The 17,230-nt window shown below is 45.9% G+C and overlaps 2 protein-coding genes across 9 annotated transcripts in view; both read right to left on the minus strand.

Annotated features, from left to right (window-relative positions):
- Positions 1 to 2,803, minus strand: part of LOC137432285 (hematopoietic lineage cell-specific protein) — a 96,577-nt gene extending 93,774 nt beyond the window's left edge. For 3 of the 7 annotated variants that reach the window (XM_068124093.2, XM_078782992.1, XM_068124089.2), the window contains exon 1: positions 1,961 to 2,801. In XM_068124093.2, coding sequence (XP_067980194.2) covers positions 1,961 to 2,029 — 69 coding nt within the window. In that variant the 5' untranslated portion in view covers positions 2,030 to 2,801. Of the gene's footprint in view, positions 1 to 1,960 lie in introns of all 7 variants that reach the window. The other 4 variants (XM_068124092.2, XM_068124090.2, XM_068124091.2 and 1 more) reach the window with 3 other exon arrangements.
- Positions 2,804 to 4,086: 1,283 nt separating this feature from the next.
- Positions 4,087 to 17,230, minus strand: part of GOLGB1 (golgin B1) — a 107,537-nt gene continuing 94,393 nt past the window's right edge. For both annotated transcript variants that reach the window (XM_078782988.1, XM_078782989.1), the window contains 9 exons: positions 16,922 to 17,218; positions 16,246 to 16,427; positions 15,961 to 16,060; positions 15,725 to 15,823; positions 8,061 to 8,231; positions 7,828 to 7,916; positions 7,561 to 7,695; positions 6,874 to 6,994; positions 4,087 to 6,126 (listed from right to left, as the gene is read on the minus strand). In XM_078782988.1, coding sequence (XP_078639114.1) covers positions 5,980 to 6,126; positions 6,874 to 6,994; positions 7,561 to 7,695; positions 7,828 to 7,916; positions 8,061 to 8,231; positions 15,725 to 15,823; positions 15,961 to 16,060; positions 16,246 to 16,427; positions 16,922 to 17,218 — 1,341 coding nt within the window. In that variant the 3' untranslated portion in view covers positions 4,087 to 5,979. The remainder of the gene's footprint in view (positions 6,127 to 6,873; positions 6,995 to 7,560; positions 7,696 to 7,827; positions 7,917 to 8,060; positions 8,232 to 15,724; positions 15,824 to 15,960; positions 16,061 to 16,245; positions 16,428 to 16,921; positions 17,219 to 17,230) is intronic.

Below are 17,230 nucleotides of genomic sequence, written 5' to 3' on the forward strand. Positions count from 1 at the left end.
CCCAAGTCTACGCCTGGCATGGTCTGGAGGTTAAAGGATGGGAGGGAGCACGTTCGTTTTGGCCCCAAAACTTTCAGACAAAACCCCCAATTGGAGAATCTTTTCTGGATTGTATTTGAGAGGTTTACGGATGATTACTTGGCCCCATTATACGCTCTAATGACTCCGTACACACACGCTGGAACTGTACTTTGGGTGTGGTGGAGAGAGAGGGCCTTGCTCACATAGTTATGCCTTTGCTGAAACGGGAAACTTTGCTCATGGCAACAAAGAAGCAATTTTCTTGTATTGGCATTTTTGGGGTTTCAAACTCAAGGTTAACGGTGGAACTAAGATGTGCTAATTCATCGGTACTTCAAAAGAGAAAAACGAAAAGGAAGTCGTCATGCCAGACTTGGACGCTGCAGGAGAAGAGCATGATGGAAACTGGTGTGAAAGCCTCGGAATGTACAGGGACAGACTTGGTCTCTCGTTTCAGGAATTCCGTCGATCGTCGTGAGAGAAGCAGCAGAACCAGAGTTGAATAACCAGGTTGAAAACCTTTTATTTCATTATTATTATTTTTTGTGTAGGACCTAAGGCTCGCAGTCGAGCTGCCACACCCACATCTCGCACACGTGAAGGTATACGAGACACAACACAGGACTGTCAGGACGAGACAAACAGCCACCGAGCTTGGGAGAAGTGCTGTCACTTTCCGGGGCATTCTGGGTACTAGCGACGTCCATCCAAATGGCGCCGCCTTTCTCACCACAACCAAAGAGCCATTTCATTTCATTCCAGGAAGTCTATCGTCGCATTGATCGATTGCCTTTGCAAAACCAGAACAGTCCCAGGTTATGTGCGGCTGCTGTACCGATACCTTGTCAACTTCCTGCGAATGACTCGCAACTGACTCGCACCAATGTTTCATTGACGTTTTGCATACTGTTACCTGTACCTGTATTGCATCTTTGCTGCAATCTTGCTTCCTGTTTGTGTGGTGCCGTAGTTTTTGTTTTAACTCATCCAGCCTTGCTCCTGCTCCTCTCAAACCCTCCCACCTTCCTCCAGGACACACACACATTCTTCCAGTAACCCCTTCCTGATTAACCTTCAGCTGACCCTCGAGATAAATATTGAAGTTTAAATGGTATTTTCGGTAGGCCGACACCTGAACACCATCGGAACTCTCAAAATCCAGGCTTACAACGTCTTTTTCCCTCTTTTTTTTCTACCAATTGTGGAATCGCCTTTGAGACGCCTTGTTTTCATCGCCTTGTTCCTCCATGAGCCTGTTTTCTATACCAAAAATATCTGCTTTTAAAGAGATCACAGCATGGAATGTGCGCGGATTTACTTTGTATGCAGCATATGGCTCCCGCATCAAATTATTCGCTGGGGGCCCTAGCCATTTCAATTGATGCAATGCCTCCTGTAGGACGGAGCAGGAATTTGTAATTTGCTGGCCTGGGAGAGGAGGTGCAGGGGGCAGTAATATCTCACCTACTCCGCACGGACACAGAGGGATCTTTTATGTCCACCAACTAATGGCGGTAGATTGGAGGCCCAGTTTAACGTCCATCTGAGGGACGGCACACGTGTCAATGTGAAACACCACGATGACAGGTTATAGCTGGGTCGACATTCAAACCCAGGTGTGACGGTTTAGAAGTGGTGTGACGGTTTAGAAGTGGTGTGCGTCCATCCTGCTGGCTCGAAGCTCTGTGAGATTCACACGCACACTCTCTTTGATATGTCTGTCCACATCAGTCATTTTGCTCCCCGAGCTCGTTGCTTGTGTTTTGTTTTCAATGTCCCTATTTTCACGAGTACAGAATAAGTGTCAATTATTTACAGTAATTATATCTGGTGTCATTGACCACATTAAGCGTTGTAAGAAACCATCCGACACTCACATTGCCTTGAAATTAATTTGTTCATTTTTTCCCCCCCAACTCTCATCATCGTTCCCTCTGACCGTGCAGATAGTGGCGTACTCCTTCGACGAGGTGAACGAGACGGTCGAGACGAAGTGCCACGAGACCATTTATTCCCTCCTCGATTCAGTGAGTCCGGCCTATCGGCAAGCCTTTGGCACGGCCTTGTTGCATCGGCTCGAAGCGTTGCAGCAACAGCAGCAAGAAATCGACTTGTAAACTCCACTCCATTGGTCCCACACACGCTCCTTGCTTCATCTTGAACGCGTGACGGGATAGAGGGGCGTAGAGTTTCTGCAATCGCACATCCATGTTTGGTTTAATTTCAATGTTCAAATTGCTTCTTTTGAGTAACCATAACCAACCATCCTTGCATTTCAGAAACATTCCTGTAATTTGCTGCTTTTCTTTTTCTTCCTCAGCTACTTACAAAACCCCTCTGAGCATCATTCACTTTATGGGTTGTCTACATATTATGTATGCAAAAATGACAAAATTTGAACCCTCCCTCCACATTTTCATTTCCTTGTATCCTAACCTCTCCCTCGCTCGATGTAGATAGTACTTTAAGGCTTTTTAATGTCTTTAATCTCAATTTTCTTCTGATAGAGAATTAAAGTCTGTAATCAACACCCTGGTGTTGGGCTAGCGGCTAGGGTGCCGGCTTAGGATCCTAGGATCCTGGGTTCGAATCCCGGTCGATCGCTGAATTAACGCCAGGGGGGTTGACTCAGCCTGTCATCCTTCCGAGGTCGGCTAATTGAGTACCAGTTCACTGGTAATTCCCTGTTTGTCGTTAAAGGCGGCAAAAAGGGTTGGCGTCAGGAAGGGCATCCGGCCGTAAAACATTGCTTCAAAAAGGGGACCAAAAAAACAACAACAACCATGGTTCCCGAAAAAGGCCAACCCTCGCTTTGCGGGGAAAAATGGCCTCTAAAGGTGTTTTTTTTTTTTTTTTTTTTAATCAATATGTATAAACCACCGTTTAGAGGCCATTTTTCCCCGCAAAGCGGGGGTTGGCCTTTTTCGGGGACCGTGGTTGTTGTTGTTTTTGGTCCCCTTTTTGAAGCAATGTTTTACGGCCGGATGCCCTTCCTGCCGCCAACCCTGTTTGTCGCCTTTTTACGATAAACAGGGAATTACCAGTGGACTGGTACTCAATTTGCCGACCTCGGAAGGATGACAGGCTGAGTCAACCCCCCTGGCGTTAATTCAGCGATCGACCGGGATTCGAACCCAGGATCCTAGGATCCTAAGCCGGCACCCTAACCACTAAGCCAACACCAGGCTAAGCCAACCCGTTCCCATATGTATACATATGGCTAAGAAATCTCCCTTGGTTCCCATATGGCTAAGCCATATGTATTGTAATCAATATGTATAAAGAAAACAAAACCGTTTAAAAACCTGTAAATGTATTATTTCTGCAGAGCAGAACCAAATGTGCCGAATCTCACAAATTGTACTTCATTTTGTGACCTGAAGCCGGCTATCTTCCTCTAATCTTCGAATGCAAGTGAGCATACACTCACCAGTTGCTTCTTAACCCAGTTTAACTCCGTCCGTTCTCCAGGCCGAATTGTCATCACCACGACTCGCATTCGGCCAACGAACGAATTACTGACAAGTAAACCGGGCTGTCGAACATACGTTCTAAGAACAACAGGTTCAAATGTCAGGCTCCCATCTTCAACAGCATTCGTCTTCCGTCAAGCAAAGATCATTATATGGGTTTCAAACATCATCCAAAACTGCCATTAACAACTAGAGGCCAACAGACCTTGAAAGCTTTGTGCACTTACCCTCGATGTGGGATAGCCGAGTTTACTTCTCAGGGTTCAATTTTTTTTTGTATACAACATCGGGGCTCGTGAAAGAGCTAACAATCTCACAAAAAGTCAAACCGACACAGAAAACACAAAATAAGGGGAGCGGTAGACAAGATGGGGAGAGAGGGGGGAGGTTGTCTACATATTATGTATGCAAAAATGACAATTTGAACCCCCCCCCCCCCCCCTCCACATTTTCATTTCCTTGTATCCTAATTATGAACTTTCCTTGGGGGACAATTATATGCATTTTGTATGGATGCTTCCTACAATAATCAACTGTTGTACATCTAGAGGCACAATGAGGGCCTTGGTGTAAAATGTACCATGCAAAGGGATAAATGCGTAATAAGCCATTTAATTTCGACTCCAACGAAACACTTGCCATACAATAAACGATGCAAATACCTCATCACTGTAACCCAACAGCACAGGTACTCCATTACAGGCGACGACGGATCGACCCGTAACCAAAAGTAAAGGTGTCAATAGACGGATTAATTAACTAACTATAACCGGCCTTCGTCCGTGAAGGTGAATGTATTAACGGGATCAAAAGGAGGGCAGCTCAAGGTGTGCCGGACAGTGTTTCAGGTAAAAGCCATAGTTTCTACTACTGCGGTTGCAACAGAAGCAAATTAACCTCTTTAAAAGCGGTTGGGGTCACACACATGGACAGAGTCGAAACCGCATTTCGCTTACCTTCTGCTGTAACCACCTGTTGTGCTTTTTCAAGGTAGTCAAACAGTTTTTGCCACAGTATCTCAATGAAGTGATAGCCGAGTCTCACATCCGAGTGTAAGAATTTAACGCAATCGGTTCCAATCTCATGTGTGTGTAACTTTGCTTGTATTCTTATGTACAGCTTTGCATACATTGTGTACATGCAATGAAAACTGTGCAACATAAATAAAGTGGGCTCCACTTTCCCTCTGTGGCAAACAACCAAAACTCTGTTCATTATACAGTGTGTAACATCACACCACTCATTATACAGTGTGGAACATCACACCACTCATTAGACAGTGTATACACGGCACAGTTCCATTATTTGTACAGTGTGTACACGGCACCGTTCATTGTACAGCGAGTGCATGGCACTGTTCCGTTCATTTATTATATTGTACAGTACATATACAGTTCTGCTCCATTCATTGTACAGTGTGTGCATGGCCCCACTCCGTGCATTGTACAGTGAGTACATGGCACTGCTCTGTTCACTGTACATATGGTACTGCAGCACACTCTCAATGTAAATCAACAGAAATTTACACCATTTTGTATCCGCTGTTATTAAATGACAGATTGTGTCGTTGGGTGAGGAGTGGCCCAAGGAGGGGTGGGGGGACGGGGGAGAGGGGGGGACAGACGGTGGAGTGGGCGATGGAGCAGGTGAATCAAATACAACCTCCTTTTCAGCAGTTGTTTAAAATGTACAGGTTTACACTTGATTCGCTCAGAAATATTCCCCAGGAGCCCTAGAATCAGCATAACAGTCAATACGTTGCTTGTTACACAATGTTAATGGTAACGACTATGACACGTAGATATGATCATGATTCAAATTCTCAATAAAATAATGCAAACACCTTGGCTGTACAAAACAGCCTCGCACTCCGATCACAGAATAACTGCCATTTTCACAAGTATGAGGCTTGACCGTGTACACCCCTATGAGGGCCTCACCATGATAAATAAAGTACAATTTTCAAATGAATGAGCATCTTCAACTGCTCATAGGCCGACACCACCTTTGCCAGCAAACGATGAACGAGGATCCCGGCCAAGGGTGCTCACCTTGCTTCGAGGTTGGAACAGGTACAAAATCAAACCATTGCACTCCGGATTTCTGGCCTATAATTTTTTGCCTCAACTTGTAGGTCATTGGAAAGAAAAGTAATCAAATAAAGTAACATAATATGAATGGATAGAGTGAGCTACAAATAAATCAGTTTTTCAAACCTTGCTGATCTACAAATGCAAGCATATGATTATGATCAAAAGGAGCAACTTTAAATGACATAAAAGGTGGTTTTAGACTACAGCACACCTTTTAATAACCTCAACAATGTCTCTTCCAGGCTTGAAAAGACCTATTGTGGACCAACATCCACAGAGGTCGCTTCCAATCCTCACCAAGTGCATTTCAGTGTGCAGTCTTTGAGTTGGGCCTCGATCACTTGAAAATCCGTCTCTTTGGAAGCAGGCCGGAGAAATGTCACCACCCGATACTAGTGGCCAAGGAGACATGTGAAGACGACGATGTGAATGGCGAGGAGGTAGAAGAGGAAGACGAAACGAGCCAGCCGAAGTCGCATGGGCCGGGAGCTGCGCACTTGGAGCCAACGCAGGCATGACCAGAGTGTGCTACTTTTGGCCTGTGGAAGGTGGCGGCACACGCGGCAGACATGGTTAAGTGTACGATCTGGGACTTGAAGCAGTTGCAATTCTCAGGTTGTCGTTGTTGCAAGAGTAAGATTATTTAGGTGCCACGATATACACTCCGGGGCAAACAAAATGAGCCAAGCTAGGTTTTTTCCAATTTGGAGCCAAAGAGGCGCAGCACATATTCCAGTTTAAATTGATTGTTCGTGTTGCAGTAGCTAAAAAGCCCTCTGTGCGGTTTACAGCAATCGTCATGAAAAATTCGAGTTTTAAGAAGTTTTGTTCTAAAAGAAATAAGCTCCGGAAGACGAAGAACATCCCTGTTTCTCTGCCTACCATAAAGACAAAAGGTCTACTGTTCCAGAAAACATATGTTCTGGCCTGGTCAGAGTCCCAATTTGAACCCATAGAGAATCTTTGGGCCTATATTTATAGGAAATTTGCAAATTCTGATCAACCTTGGGAAGCTGTCAAACATGAATGGGAGAATATTGGCATTTCTCGGTGCAAGAAGCTTTGTGAAAGTTTGACCGAAAGACTGGATCATTTAAAGAAAGCTAACGGTCCAGCTAATAATTCCATCCTGAATTGTGCAGTTATTTCTGCATGTTCTGGTGTTTTTTAATGTATGGTAAAATAGTTATGACAAAAATGTTTAAAAATCGACCTGGCTCATTTTTATTTTGCCCCACAGTGTACATTTTGCTTTCTGTTAGAATAACAGGAAATTATTGTCCCACCCGTCGTAAAACATGCTGTTCGTTCAAAGGCGGCAGCAGCGCATCCCGCTCAGTCTCCAGTGGCTCCATTGTGAGGCTTGTGTGGTCCTGCACGGGCAAGTGCCGAGCTTCTCCTTCCAGCCTGTGGAACATTTACCACGGACAAGGCTCAACCATGTTCTGTGCGTGTTTGTATTCATGTTCTGATGTCCTGCCTGAAGTAGGTTCAGGGCTGCTGAGGCAGTTTCATGGCAAGGTTTACACTGGGTGGTTTGTCATCGTCTTCCTAGCAGTATTTAGGGCAGGAATTTGTAATTTGTTCATGGTGCCGGTGATAACTCGCCTGCTCTTTGCGAAGGACACCGTGGGATATTCAATGTGCACCAACTAACGCCGGCAGACGGGACGCCCGGTTTAACGTCCATCCGTGGGATGACACACACATCAATGACTCACCCTGCCTGTGAAACTCGGGCATGACAGTTTATAGCCGAGTCGTGATTCTATCTGAGGTGAGTGTACGTACTTCCAGGCTATCCTGCCAGCACAAGTTCTGCACACGACGGAGAAACGTTTATGGAGCAACAAATGAAATACTCTACCAACAGCCAGTGGGAAGAATACGGCATGGGTCATGAGGTTGTTGAACCCCTCCTCCCTCATACCTCAAAAAAAGAAAGAGGGGAATGGGGGTAGGAGAAAACTGACCGCTTAATGTGCCCCTCTAGTTCCTGCAAGGCATCCTCAGCTGCCTTCCTCCGTTGGCATTCCTCACGCAAACCTTCAGCCAGTCGTGCTAGCTCCAGCTGGGATACGTCTTGCAGTTGCTCTGTCTCAATGAGCCTGTGATCAAATAAATGGCACTCAAAGCCTTTCCTTTTGATAGCATACGTTTTTTTTACTTAAACCTCTCCTGGTGAAGGAGTGTAATGGGGAGAGGGAGGGTGGCGACTCCCATTGCTCATGCTAACAAACCTTTTCTGTAACTCCACAATGTCACCATAGTCCTCAGCAAGCAGTTCCTGAGGTGCTCCGGGAGGCCCTCGATTTTCATACTGTGTGGCCTGCAGTGTGAGCACAAATCTGGAATTATCACCAGACATGAGAACGTAGGATAGCAAGCAAACTAACAGCCTTTAGTTAGTTCCTTCATCAAAATAAATTTACGTAGAACATACAGGTCGATACCAAACTAAGACAGAGCTCACATTCTGTGGCTGGCGAGAAGGAAAGCTGATGGTCTCGTGTTCCTGCTGCAGAAGGCCATGCTGTGCCTGCAGCTGCAACTCGGCGTAACGCTGCTGCGCTTCTTTCAGACTCCGTCCGACGTTTTTGAGCTGTCCCGTCAAAGTGTTCTTCTCTTCCACCACTTGCAGAAGCTGCGGTGAAAAAGAAATGTAGCAATGGGTGCGTCCTCTTTCTGACCTACGTAAGGAAAATAAATCTAGTAAAGCTCACCCAGAGGATAAAGAAAAGTCTTATCAAAGCAATTTCCTTCCAAAAGTTTTTAAAGGGAAGGAAAAACCGATAGGAAAAGGCAATTCTGCCAATGTGGCCTCAATTGCATCCCCGACCTCACAATACTCACGTGATTCCACGCACATAAGTTATGATGAGTAACACTGTGACCACATACAATGCAAGGAAGCAGCTAAAACACCGTGGAGTAAAACATCATGGGGATTTTATTTTAACGTTGGATTAGGAATTTGGAATATGACTCGGTGCGAGGAAGAACCAGGCAACTGTTTGTAGAAATGGAAGAAAAGGGGGTCAATGGAGTGGAGTTTTTTTGTATACAAAGTCGAGGCTCGTGGAAGAGCTTAAACACTGAACTGATGACGCAACAAAACAAAAAGAACAGAGCGAGAGAGAGAGAAGGGGGAAATGCCAACAGCACGATAGACGATAAGATAGAGGGAGCCTTGGACAAATAAAGGATGTGGAGAGGAATATGGGGCAGGGAAGAATGCATGGGGCTCCACAGAAGCAGTCATGGGAAGGAAAAATTGAAGGAGGTGGGCTTAGGGGTGGGGGATTAACAGGGGGAGAAAAGATAATGCTTTTTGGATGGGGTCGATCTGAGATGGTGGTGAACAACTGTCTGGAAGACCTGGAGGGAAGAATGAGATCGAATAGGACGTCGAAGCTTGTTCCATAGATGGAAAAAAAGAAGAATGAATGAGTGAAGGTGAGCAGTGTTCCTGGATTTGGGTAGTTTCACCAGAAGGGGGTTGATGGTGGACTGTGTGCGTCCTGTAGAAACGCGGGAAATCCCCTGTCGACCATAGATTATTGAACTTCGAGGACAATATTAAACCAGATCAGGGAGTTGGTGTAATGGTGAAAGCGTCCGCTCAGAGTCTGGGAGGTCGGCGGCCCAACCCAGTCATACCAAAGACTAAAAATGGTCCAGTGGGGGACTGATGGTTATAAGCCCCTGTTGGACTTGGTCCAAAACGGGGCTTATGGATTTGGTCTTGAATCCATGGGTCTGCGTCTGCAACCATATCTCAGAGATTTATGTCTTTTTCTTCTCGTTTTCCCATGGTTTCTGAGAGGATTTTAAAATAAATTACCTGAATTTGAGGTGAAACCCTCCCCCTTTACCCCCCCCCCCCCTTTCAGCCTTTTTCAGGGGGCGAATCTGGATAGGGAGAACAACCCCATGAGACCTTAATGTTCTGATGTATCATACCAAATTTTATCCATAGTGATCATGTAGTTTGTGAAGAAAATATGTTTTAGTGAATATGAGGGATTAGGGAAGGGAGCCCGTGGCCCCCTTTCCAGGGGAGATACGGCCATGGGGAGCACAACTTAAGGTTAGGCCATGGCCACGATGCTGCATGGCCAGTTTGGTCTGGATCTGGTTGTCAGTTCCCAAGAAGATTTTTGAATCCATTAAATGGGTGGATCCAGATGGAGAGCGCAACCTTACTGTCCTGATGCATTGTACAAAATTTGGTCTGCATCGCTCAGGTAGTTGTGGAAAAGAGAGATTCAGGGAGGGGGTCATTGGCCACCTTTTAGGGGGAGATACGATCATGAGGATCACAACCTAACGTTAAGGCATGGGTCCCGATGCAAGTTTGGTCTGGCTCTGTCTGGCGATTTCTGGGAAGATTTTTGAATGAAATACCAATTTTTGGAGCAAACTCCCCTTTTGCCCCCATTATATGGGGCGCATCCAGATGGGGAGCACAACTCCATGAGACCTTGCTGTCCTGATGCATCGTACCAAGTTTGTTCAATGTCGGTTGAGTTGTTTGTGAGGAGACGTTTTAGTCAAATATTAACGGACGGCCAGACACCAGGCGGGACCCATTCTATGAGGTTATTTTGGAGAATGCTCGGAATTTAAAAGGCCAAAGCATGGGCAAATCAGTCAACGGAGCATCTTCTCTTCTGGACTTGGTTATGACTAACTTCCCTGAAAATGTCTGCTGCTCTTCTTCTGCTCCAATCAGCTCATCTGATCATATGCTTGTTAAAGTGGACATCTCTCTGACCATTCTCAGAGAGCCTCCTCAGCGTCGACGAGTCTGGCATTTCACTCAGGCCAACTGGCACGGTCTTCAAGCAGCCATCAATCATCTGGACTGGTCTCCCATCTCGACCACCTCTGACATCAACTCATCCTGGGAATTCTTCCAAAGTAAATTGCTCTCTCTCATGCACAGATTTATCCCATCTCGTCTTCAGTCGTCATACCCTTCCTCCCGTCCATGGTACACGGAATCTTGTGGTGAGGCTGTTGCCCAGAAACAACTTGCCTTCGTCTCCTGGAAAGCAAATCCAACGGAAGGAAATCTCATTTCCTTTCACAAAGCCCGAAACAAGTGTGTGTCCACCCTCAGGAGAGCCAGGAAACAATATCTCTCCGTTCTCAAGACCGAACTCTCTTATCTGTCTCCCTCTTCCAAATCCTGGTGGCGTCTGGTCAAATCTGTTTCTGGTGTTTGTTCCCCCTCCATCCCCTCCCTCACCTCAAACGGCTACACAGCTGACTCTGCACATGAAAAAGCTGAATGCCTAAACTCTGTGTTTGCCTCTAAATCTTGTGTCCCAAACCCATCCCTCTCTGTACCCACCGTACCCAGTCGTACCCAGCTGCTCCTGGACTCTGTGTCCTTTCCTCCTGACAAGGTGGAAAAGTTTCTGTCAACCCTAGACTCTGATTCTGCAACTGGACCTGACGGCATCAGCCCACAGGTCCTAAAATCCTGTTCTTCCGCTGTTTCACTCCGTCTCTCTGTTCTCTTCACCCTCTCTTTTGCTCAAGGTCATCTGCCATCTGCTTGGAAATCAGCCAACATCACCGCTTTACACAAAAAAGGTGCAAAAACAGATCCTAGCAACTACAGACCAATCAGCCTTCTCCCAATTATCAGCAAAGTCATGGAATCCATCATTGCTTCGGATATGAAATCTTTCCTCTTCTCCAATGGCTTGATCTCTGATCATCCATTTGGTTTCAGACCAGGTCACTCGACTCTGGACATGCTGCTTCTGCTTTCTCAACAATGGATGGAGGTCCTCAATGCCAAACAGGAAATTAGAGCTGTCTCCCTCGACATATCACGTGCCTTCGATACGGTCTGGCACCCTGCTCTGCTCACCAAACTCTCCTCCTTTGGTATCCATGGAAATCTCCACGCATGGCTGGCGGACTTCCTCTCTAGTCGTAGTCAACGTGTGGCCCTGAATGGGTTTCTCTCATCTCCTCTTCCTGTTCAGGCTGGAGTTCCCCAAGGCAGTGTTCTGGGCCCTGTGCTTTTTGTGGTCTTCATCAATGATCTCTCTGACTCTCTTGAAAATCCTCTCTATCTCTTTGCTGATGACTCCACTCTCTGCCGCTCCATTCCTCATCCCTCAGATCGGCAGTCTGCAGCCTCCTCACTCTCTGCAGACCTGGACAAAATCACAGACTGGGCAAACAAGTGGAACATGTCTTTCAATCCTGACAAATCTCACACTCTTACGATGTCTCTCCGAAAAGACCGATTGGACAACCCTCCCATCCACTTTCTGAATAATCCTCTCCAAGAAGTTCTGTCACTCAAGCTTTTGGGTCTCACAATCTGCCATGATCTTTCCTGGGAAAACCACATTTCCAAGCTGGCCTCCAAAGCCAGTCGCCGACTGGGCATCCTCTGTCGTGCGGTCATTCCTTGGCACACCTGAGCTCCTCACCACATACAAGGCTTTCATCCGCAGCTCAATGGAATACTGCTCTCCCCTCTGGGCTGGTGCTCCTGCCTCACACCTAGCTCGTCTTCACGCTGTTGAAACCAAAGCGTTCAGAATCATTGGAATCTCCCGCGATGAAGCTAACTCCGAGGGCCTTTCACTCACTCACCGCAGGCAGGTTGGTGGTGTGGAGGTATATAATTATTTATATTCTCCTCTCCTGTTAAAATGTGTTTTTCTCTGTGAAATGGATCTTGGACAGGAACATTCCTTTTCCCGATGGGTCAGAGAAGGAATGACCTGTGGAGAATAGATAAAGGTGTTTTATCATTTTAACAGATAATAACTGTCTAAATGGCCCTTAGAATTCTCCAAGATAGAAACCAGACTGTTTCACTGTCTGAGCCGGGAGAGTCTGTGCGGAGTCTTGAATTCCATGCCCTTATAAGGAACTAGGCATTTTATGATATAAGAAAGAGGGACTTCGAGCTGCTGCGCTGACCGAGGGGGACAAAGGAACGAAGGAGAGATCTGCGCAGAGGAGAAGATTGTGCCATGCCACGACCGGCTGAACGAGGCTTCGTTAAAGTTCAGTTCGTTTCTTAGTATAGTGATTATCTTGAGTTAGTTCGTTTATGCCCTACCCCTTTTTGAGTTTTAATAAACCGAACAAGGAACAAAAGTGGAGTCTTCCTTTATCATTGAATTAAGGAACTGTTCCTTAGTGGTCTTTCCGTCTTCTACCGACTCCTCTCCGGCCTTGCTCCCCCAGCTCTCTCTGGGCTGTCCCCCAAATATTCCTACAGGTCGCACAAGATCTGCCTGCAACCCTCTTATGGTTAAACTGCCAAAATCAAGACTCTCTGCTCACCTTCACTCCTTCATTCCTCTTTTCTCCCGCCTCTGGAACAAACTCCCTCACTCTCTTCAATCCCACTCCACCCTCCAGGTCTTTAAAACAGCTGTTCACCACCATCTTATCTTCCCCACCCCCGCTAATTTCACCCCAAATCCATTTTTTTGAAATACCAACTTCATTCCTGGAAGTCCTTGGTATCCTTGTGTTTATACTTCTCCCACCCCCCACCCCCCTTCCCACGCCTCCTCCCCCCAAGCCCTCTCCCTCCCACACATCTCCCGATGTCCCTGCTCTCAAATGTTGCGTTTATGTGCTTCCCCTTCTCTCCCCATCTTGTCTACCGCTCCCCTTTTTATATACTTTGTTTGTTTGTCTGTTTGAGTGATAAATGTTAGCCCTTTCACGAGCCTCGATTCTGTATACAAAAAAAACCAAAAAAAAAACCATAGGTTGGCAATGTTAGCACAGGCTTTTGTGGGCCTCGTGGCATCCTGCGTTAAAATTGCTCGTAAGAGAATTCATATTATTATTAGTCGTTAGAAAACAAAAAGTTTGGTTTCTTCCAGTAAGTTGCATTGAATAAAAAATACTGAATGCTACGAAAGGTGTGATAATTTAATTATATGTTGATAATGTAATCCAATCTAGCATCCATACTCTTTATAGGGCATCGGCGCTGCCAAAGCAGTCTCATGGCACGAAATACATCAGCTGGTTTTCCAGTGCCTTTAATAATCAGGGCAGGAAGTTGGATTATTGCTAGGGTTCCACATAACGACCCATTCTTGCCAAAGATACCATGAGATATTTTCGGTCCACAAGCGAATGCAAGTAGAAAGGACACCCAACCGAATGCTCCTCTGAAGGATGGCAACACCCTGCCTGAGAAACACCGGTGAGACAATGTATAGTTGGGTCAGGAATATAACCCAGACTGGACATCTCAAGGGTGAGTGCACTAACTCCAAACTATACTGCAAATCCATATACTGTATATTGATAATTAATAGAAGCACAAAATTAACCTTTGAGGAACTTAATACAAGTAACCAACCACGGATCCAGGATCCTAAAATCCGGTTTTACCTGAAAACCACCAACTTTTCAAGCTAAAACTATAATTTTGAGATAAAAACGAATCGGTCCTAATGTGGGGATACCGGAATCAGAGTGATCAGATAGCAAATGTTCACTACGCCTTTGTCTCGATCACTTCTAATTTTACCTTCATTTAAATGGCCTTCCTTTGTTTCTTACGCACAAAAGCACTATTATCACTTGATCCCTTACCAGTCATTGTGTCGAAGGGTGCACAAGATATTATGTGCTAGGCTTAATGGAGGTTTTGATGCGCCCACACCCACACTGCCCAGCATCCCATGGCCCATCTCGGACTAGTTAAATCGGCGTGGTGATGGCCAGGTGTGTTTCAGACGCTTATATCATAGGATTCGGTGTTAACTCCAATAAGCCATGTTACATATCCGACTACATCTGGGTCTGAGACAACGACAGCAACCCTAAAACAGCAGCAAGACAATGAGTGTGATGAAGATGATGGGAATTTAGCGGAAATCGTGTCCATAGACGAGTGTATCGGCCTTACAGAAAAGCTTATACAGGGATTGGAACAAAAGAGCTTCATCCGTGAAGAACAAGTAGCGTGGGTGCATAAGATTCAATAATCTTCTATATATATTAAAGAAAGTTTTTGTTTGCTTGTTTGTTGGTCTGCACGCGCTAATCGCCTGAACGGTGAAAGATAGGAGGCACTCAACGGTTATAGGCTAAATAGGCCTCTGAAACAAAAAATGTGGGGACGGGCCCCGGGAAGGTTATAGGCAAGGTGGCGAGGCCGGTCGAGGCTGCTTCGGCCGGGCTGGGCCCATTCCGCAATGAAAAGCTGAGCTGAATTATAGGAGTCAATCTTCTACGGCCACGAGTAAAAGCTGAATTATAGTAGTAAATTCATTCAAAAAGAACCCGGGCAACGCCGGGTGCTTTCGGCTAGTTTCTTATAAAAGAAAAGCCAAAGTTCACACGCCAGACAACACAATGGCATTTTCAAGAAAATGGCAGGCAACGTTTCCAAAAAGGCAACTCAGACGGCAGTTGGAGCTTCAGCCGCAGACGATGCCTCAGCCCACACCACTGCAGACAATGCCTCAGACTCAGATGATTCCTCCACAGATTAAATAAATTGGTAAGTAACAAAACAACCTCATATATTTTCTTGTCTTATTAAAATGTAATTACGACAGACAAACGCACGTATGCACAGGTCGGTTGCGAGATGTCACCAGGTGCCGGGCAGCAAACCTCCCATCCTCGTGCACTCTCTTTCCCCATACTTCCCACAAAAACTATTGTCATTAAGCATATCAATAGCGACGTTTGCCTGTTCCCCAGGTGAGGTGGTGAGCCTACAGGTGCTGTTGCCAAGAGATGTGACTGCGAGCGACTGTTGTGCCGTGCCATCCATCTCATTGGCTGACTGAACTTCCTTCCCCCCCCCCCCCCCCCCCAACATTTTATGAAAATTAACAGTGTATACATGTTTGTTTTATTGTTAAAAACAGTCCAAAATCCTTTGATTTTTGGTCTTTCATCATGAAAACCAGAATATCCTGAAAACCGGCGTTCCCGGATTTGTTGTTGGTTACCTGTACAACGATTTTGACAGATACTTTGCCTTACAATGAAGGTGCTCCAAAAGGCCAGTGAAGAAAAGCTCTCGTCATGCCCTCAGCTTCTACCTGTACAAGCTCCATGCCAGATCCTGAAAACCCAACAAAGTAGACGCGGAGACAAAAGTCCTACCTTGCTGTGGACCCGTTGGAAGCGAGAATCCTTCTGGTGCAGCTCTTGCAGGCATCGCTCCAATTCGGCTTTTACTTTTCTCGCAGAAGTAATCTCAACCTGCACATCACAAGATGCAATCAACATTACACTCTGCAGAACGGTGCTATGATGACAATCACAAATTTGCAAAGCGCCATCCCGGCGCTCCCCAATATTACGCCAAAAAGAGCAAGAGAGGGGAAGTTCAAACTAACCAGGTGCTCGCTGTCTGTTGGGGATTCATGAGAATTTTCTATTCCCACGAGTCGCTCTCTGAGGACATGGCTCTCAGAGAGAGTGACCTGTTTGTCTGACCTGGTGTGACAACAATATATGCTACCTGTTAACAACTCCAGCCAAGGAAAACAGGAATAATGATTATTAAATAAAAACGAAATCGAGTCTCGCTGTGCTGTCCCAAATATTTGAGTTGATATCAAACAGAACCAGAAAGAGAAAAACAATATTGACTTCGGTCCAAACAAAGTCCGGCCTCTAACCTGAGAACGACGATTTCTGCCTGGTAGGCAGATACCTCACGGGTGTGCCGCTCATGGAGTGCAGCCAGTTCCGAGCGCAAGGCTTCTCTCTCTTTATAAATCTCGACCAACTCATTCTCTTGTCGAGTACCAGCCTCGGTACGATGTGTCTCGACACTCTGTAGATGCTCCAGCTTCAACATCTGATAGGCAAAGGGAATGGTGTCATTTATTACCTCCGCCACTGAAGATGGACTGAGGATTATGTTTTCATCCCTATCTGTATGTTTGACTGTGAACAGGATACTGTATCTCAAAAAGTTATGGACAGGCATGGACAAAACTTGGTGGACAGGTTGGGTGTGTGACAAGGCCGAAATAATTAGATTTTGGTGAAGATCCAGACTCTAGAATTTTTAGTGATTCTTCACCATTGAGAGATGGGGCCAAAAGCGATACACAGCATTATATTTCAAAATGTTGGACGACAAAACTTGATGGATGAGTTGGGTAGGTGACAAGAGCAAGTCAATTAAATTTTGGTATGGACTGAATCCAGATCTGGCCTATCAATAGGATACAAAACGTAAACTGTCCAGCCTGGTGGAGGTATGCGCTCTACCGAGTGCTGTTATAGTTTCGAATGGACTTCACAATGACTTTTTACCTCTCTAAATTATGCACAAACAATATTTACCAATTTGTTCTTTTCAGAACCCAGGGCAGCAAGTGCATTCTCCAATGACCGAGTCTCTTCTTCATGGTGTGTTGCCCTCATCGTGCCATTCTCTTGTCTGTCTCTTTCAGCCTGCAGACTCGCAAGTGCCAATTTCATGGACATCAGTTCTTCCCTGAGTACCGTGGCTGATTCCTCAGCCTGTGCACAGTGCTGCTCTGACGTTAGGAGCTCTTGTGCGAGCTCAGCCACACGTTCCTGTGCGGTCTCAGTTTCAGCTCGAAGCACTCCCATCTCATGCCCCAACTTCAAGGCATCCTAACAGAGGAT

The sequence above is a fragment of the Myxine glutinosa genome, chromosome 8, assembly GCF_964187855.1.
Source record: "Myxine glutinosa chromosome 8, kmMyxGlut1.1, whole genome shotgun sequence".
NCBI classification, from domain to species: domain Eukaryota; kingdom Metazoa; phylum Chordata; class Myxini; order Myxiniformes; family Myxinidae; genus Myxine; species Myxine glutinosa.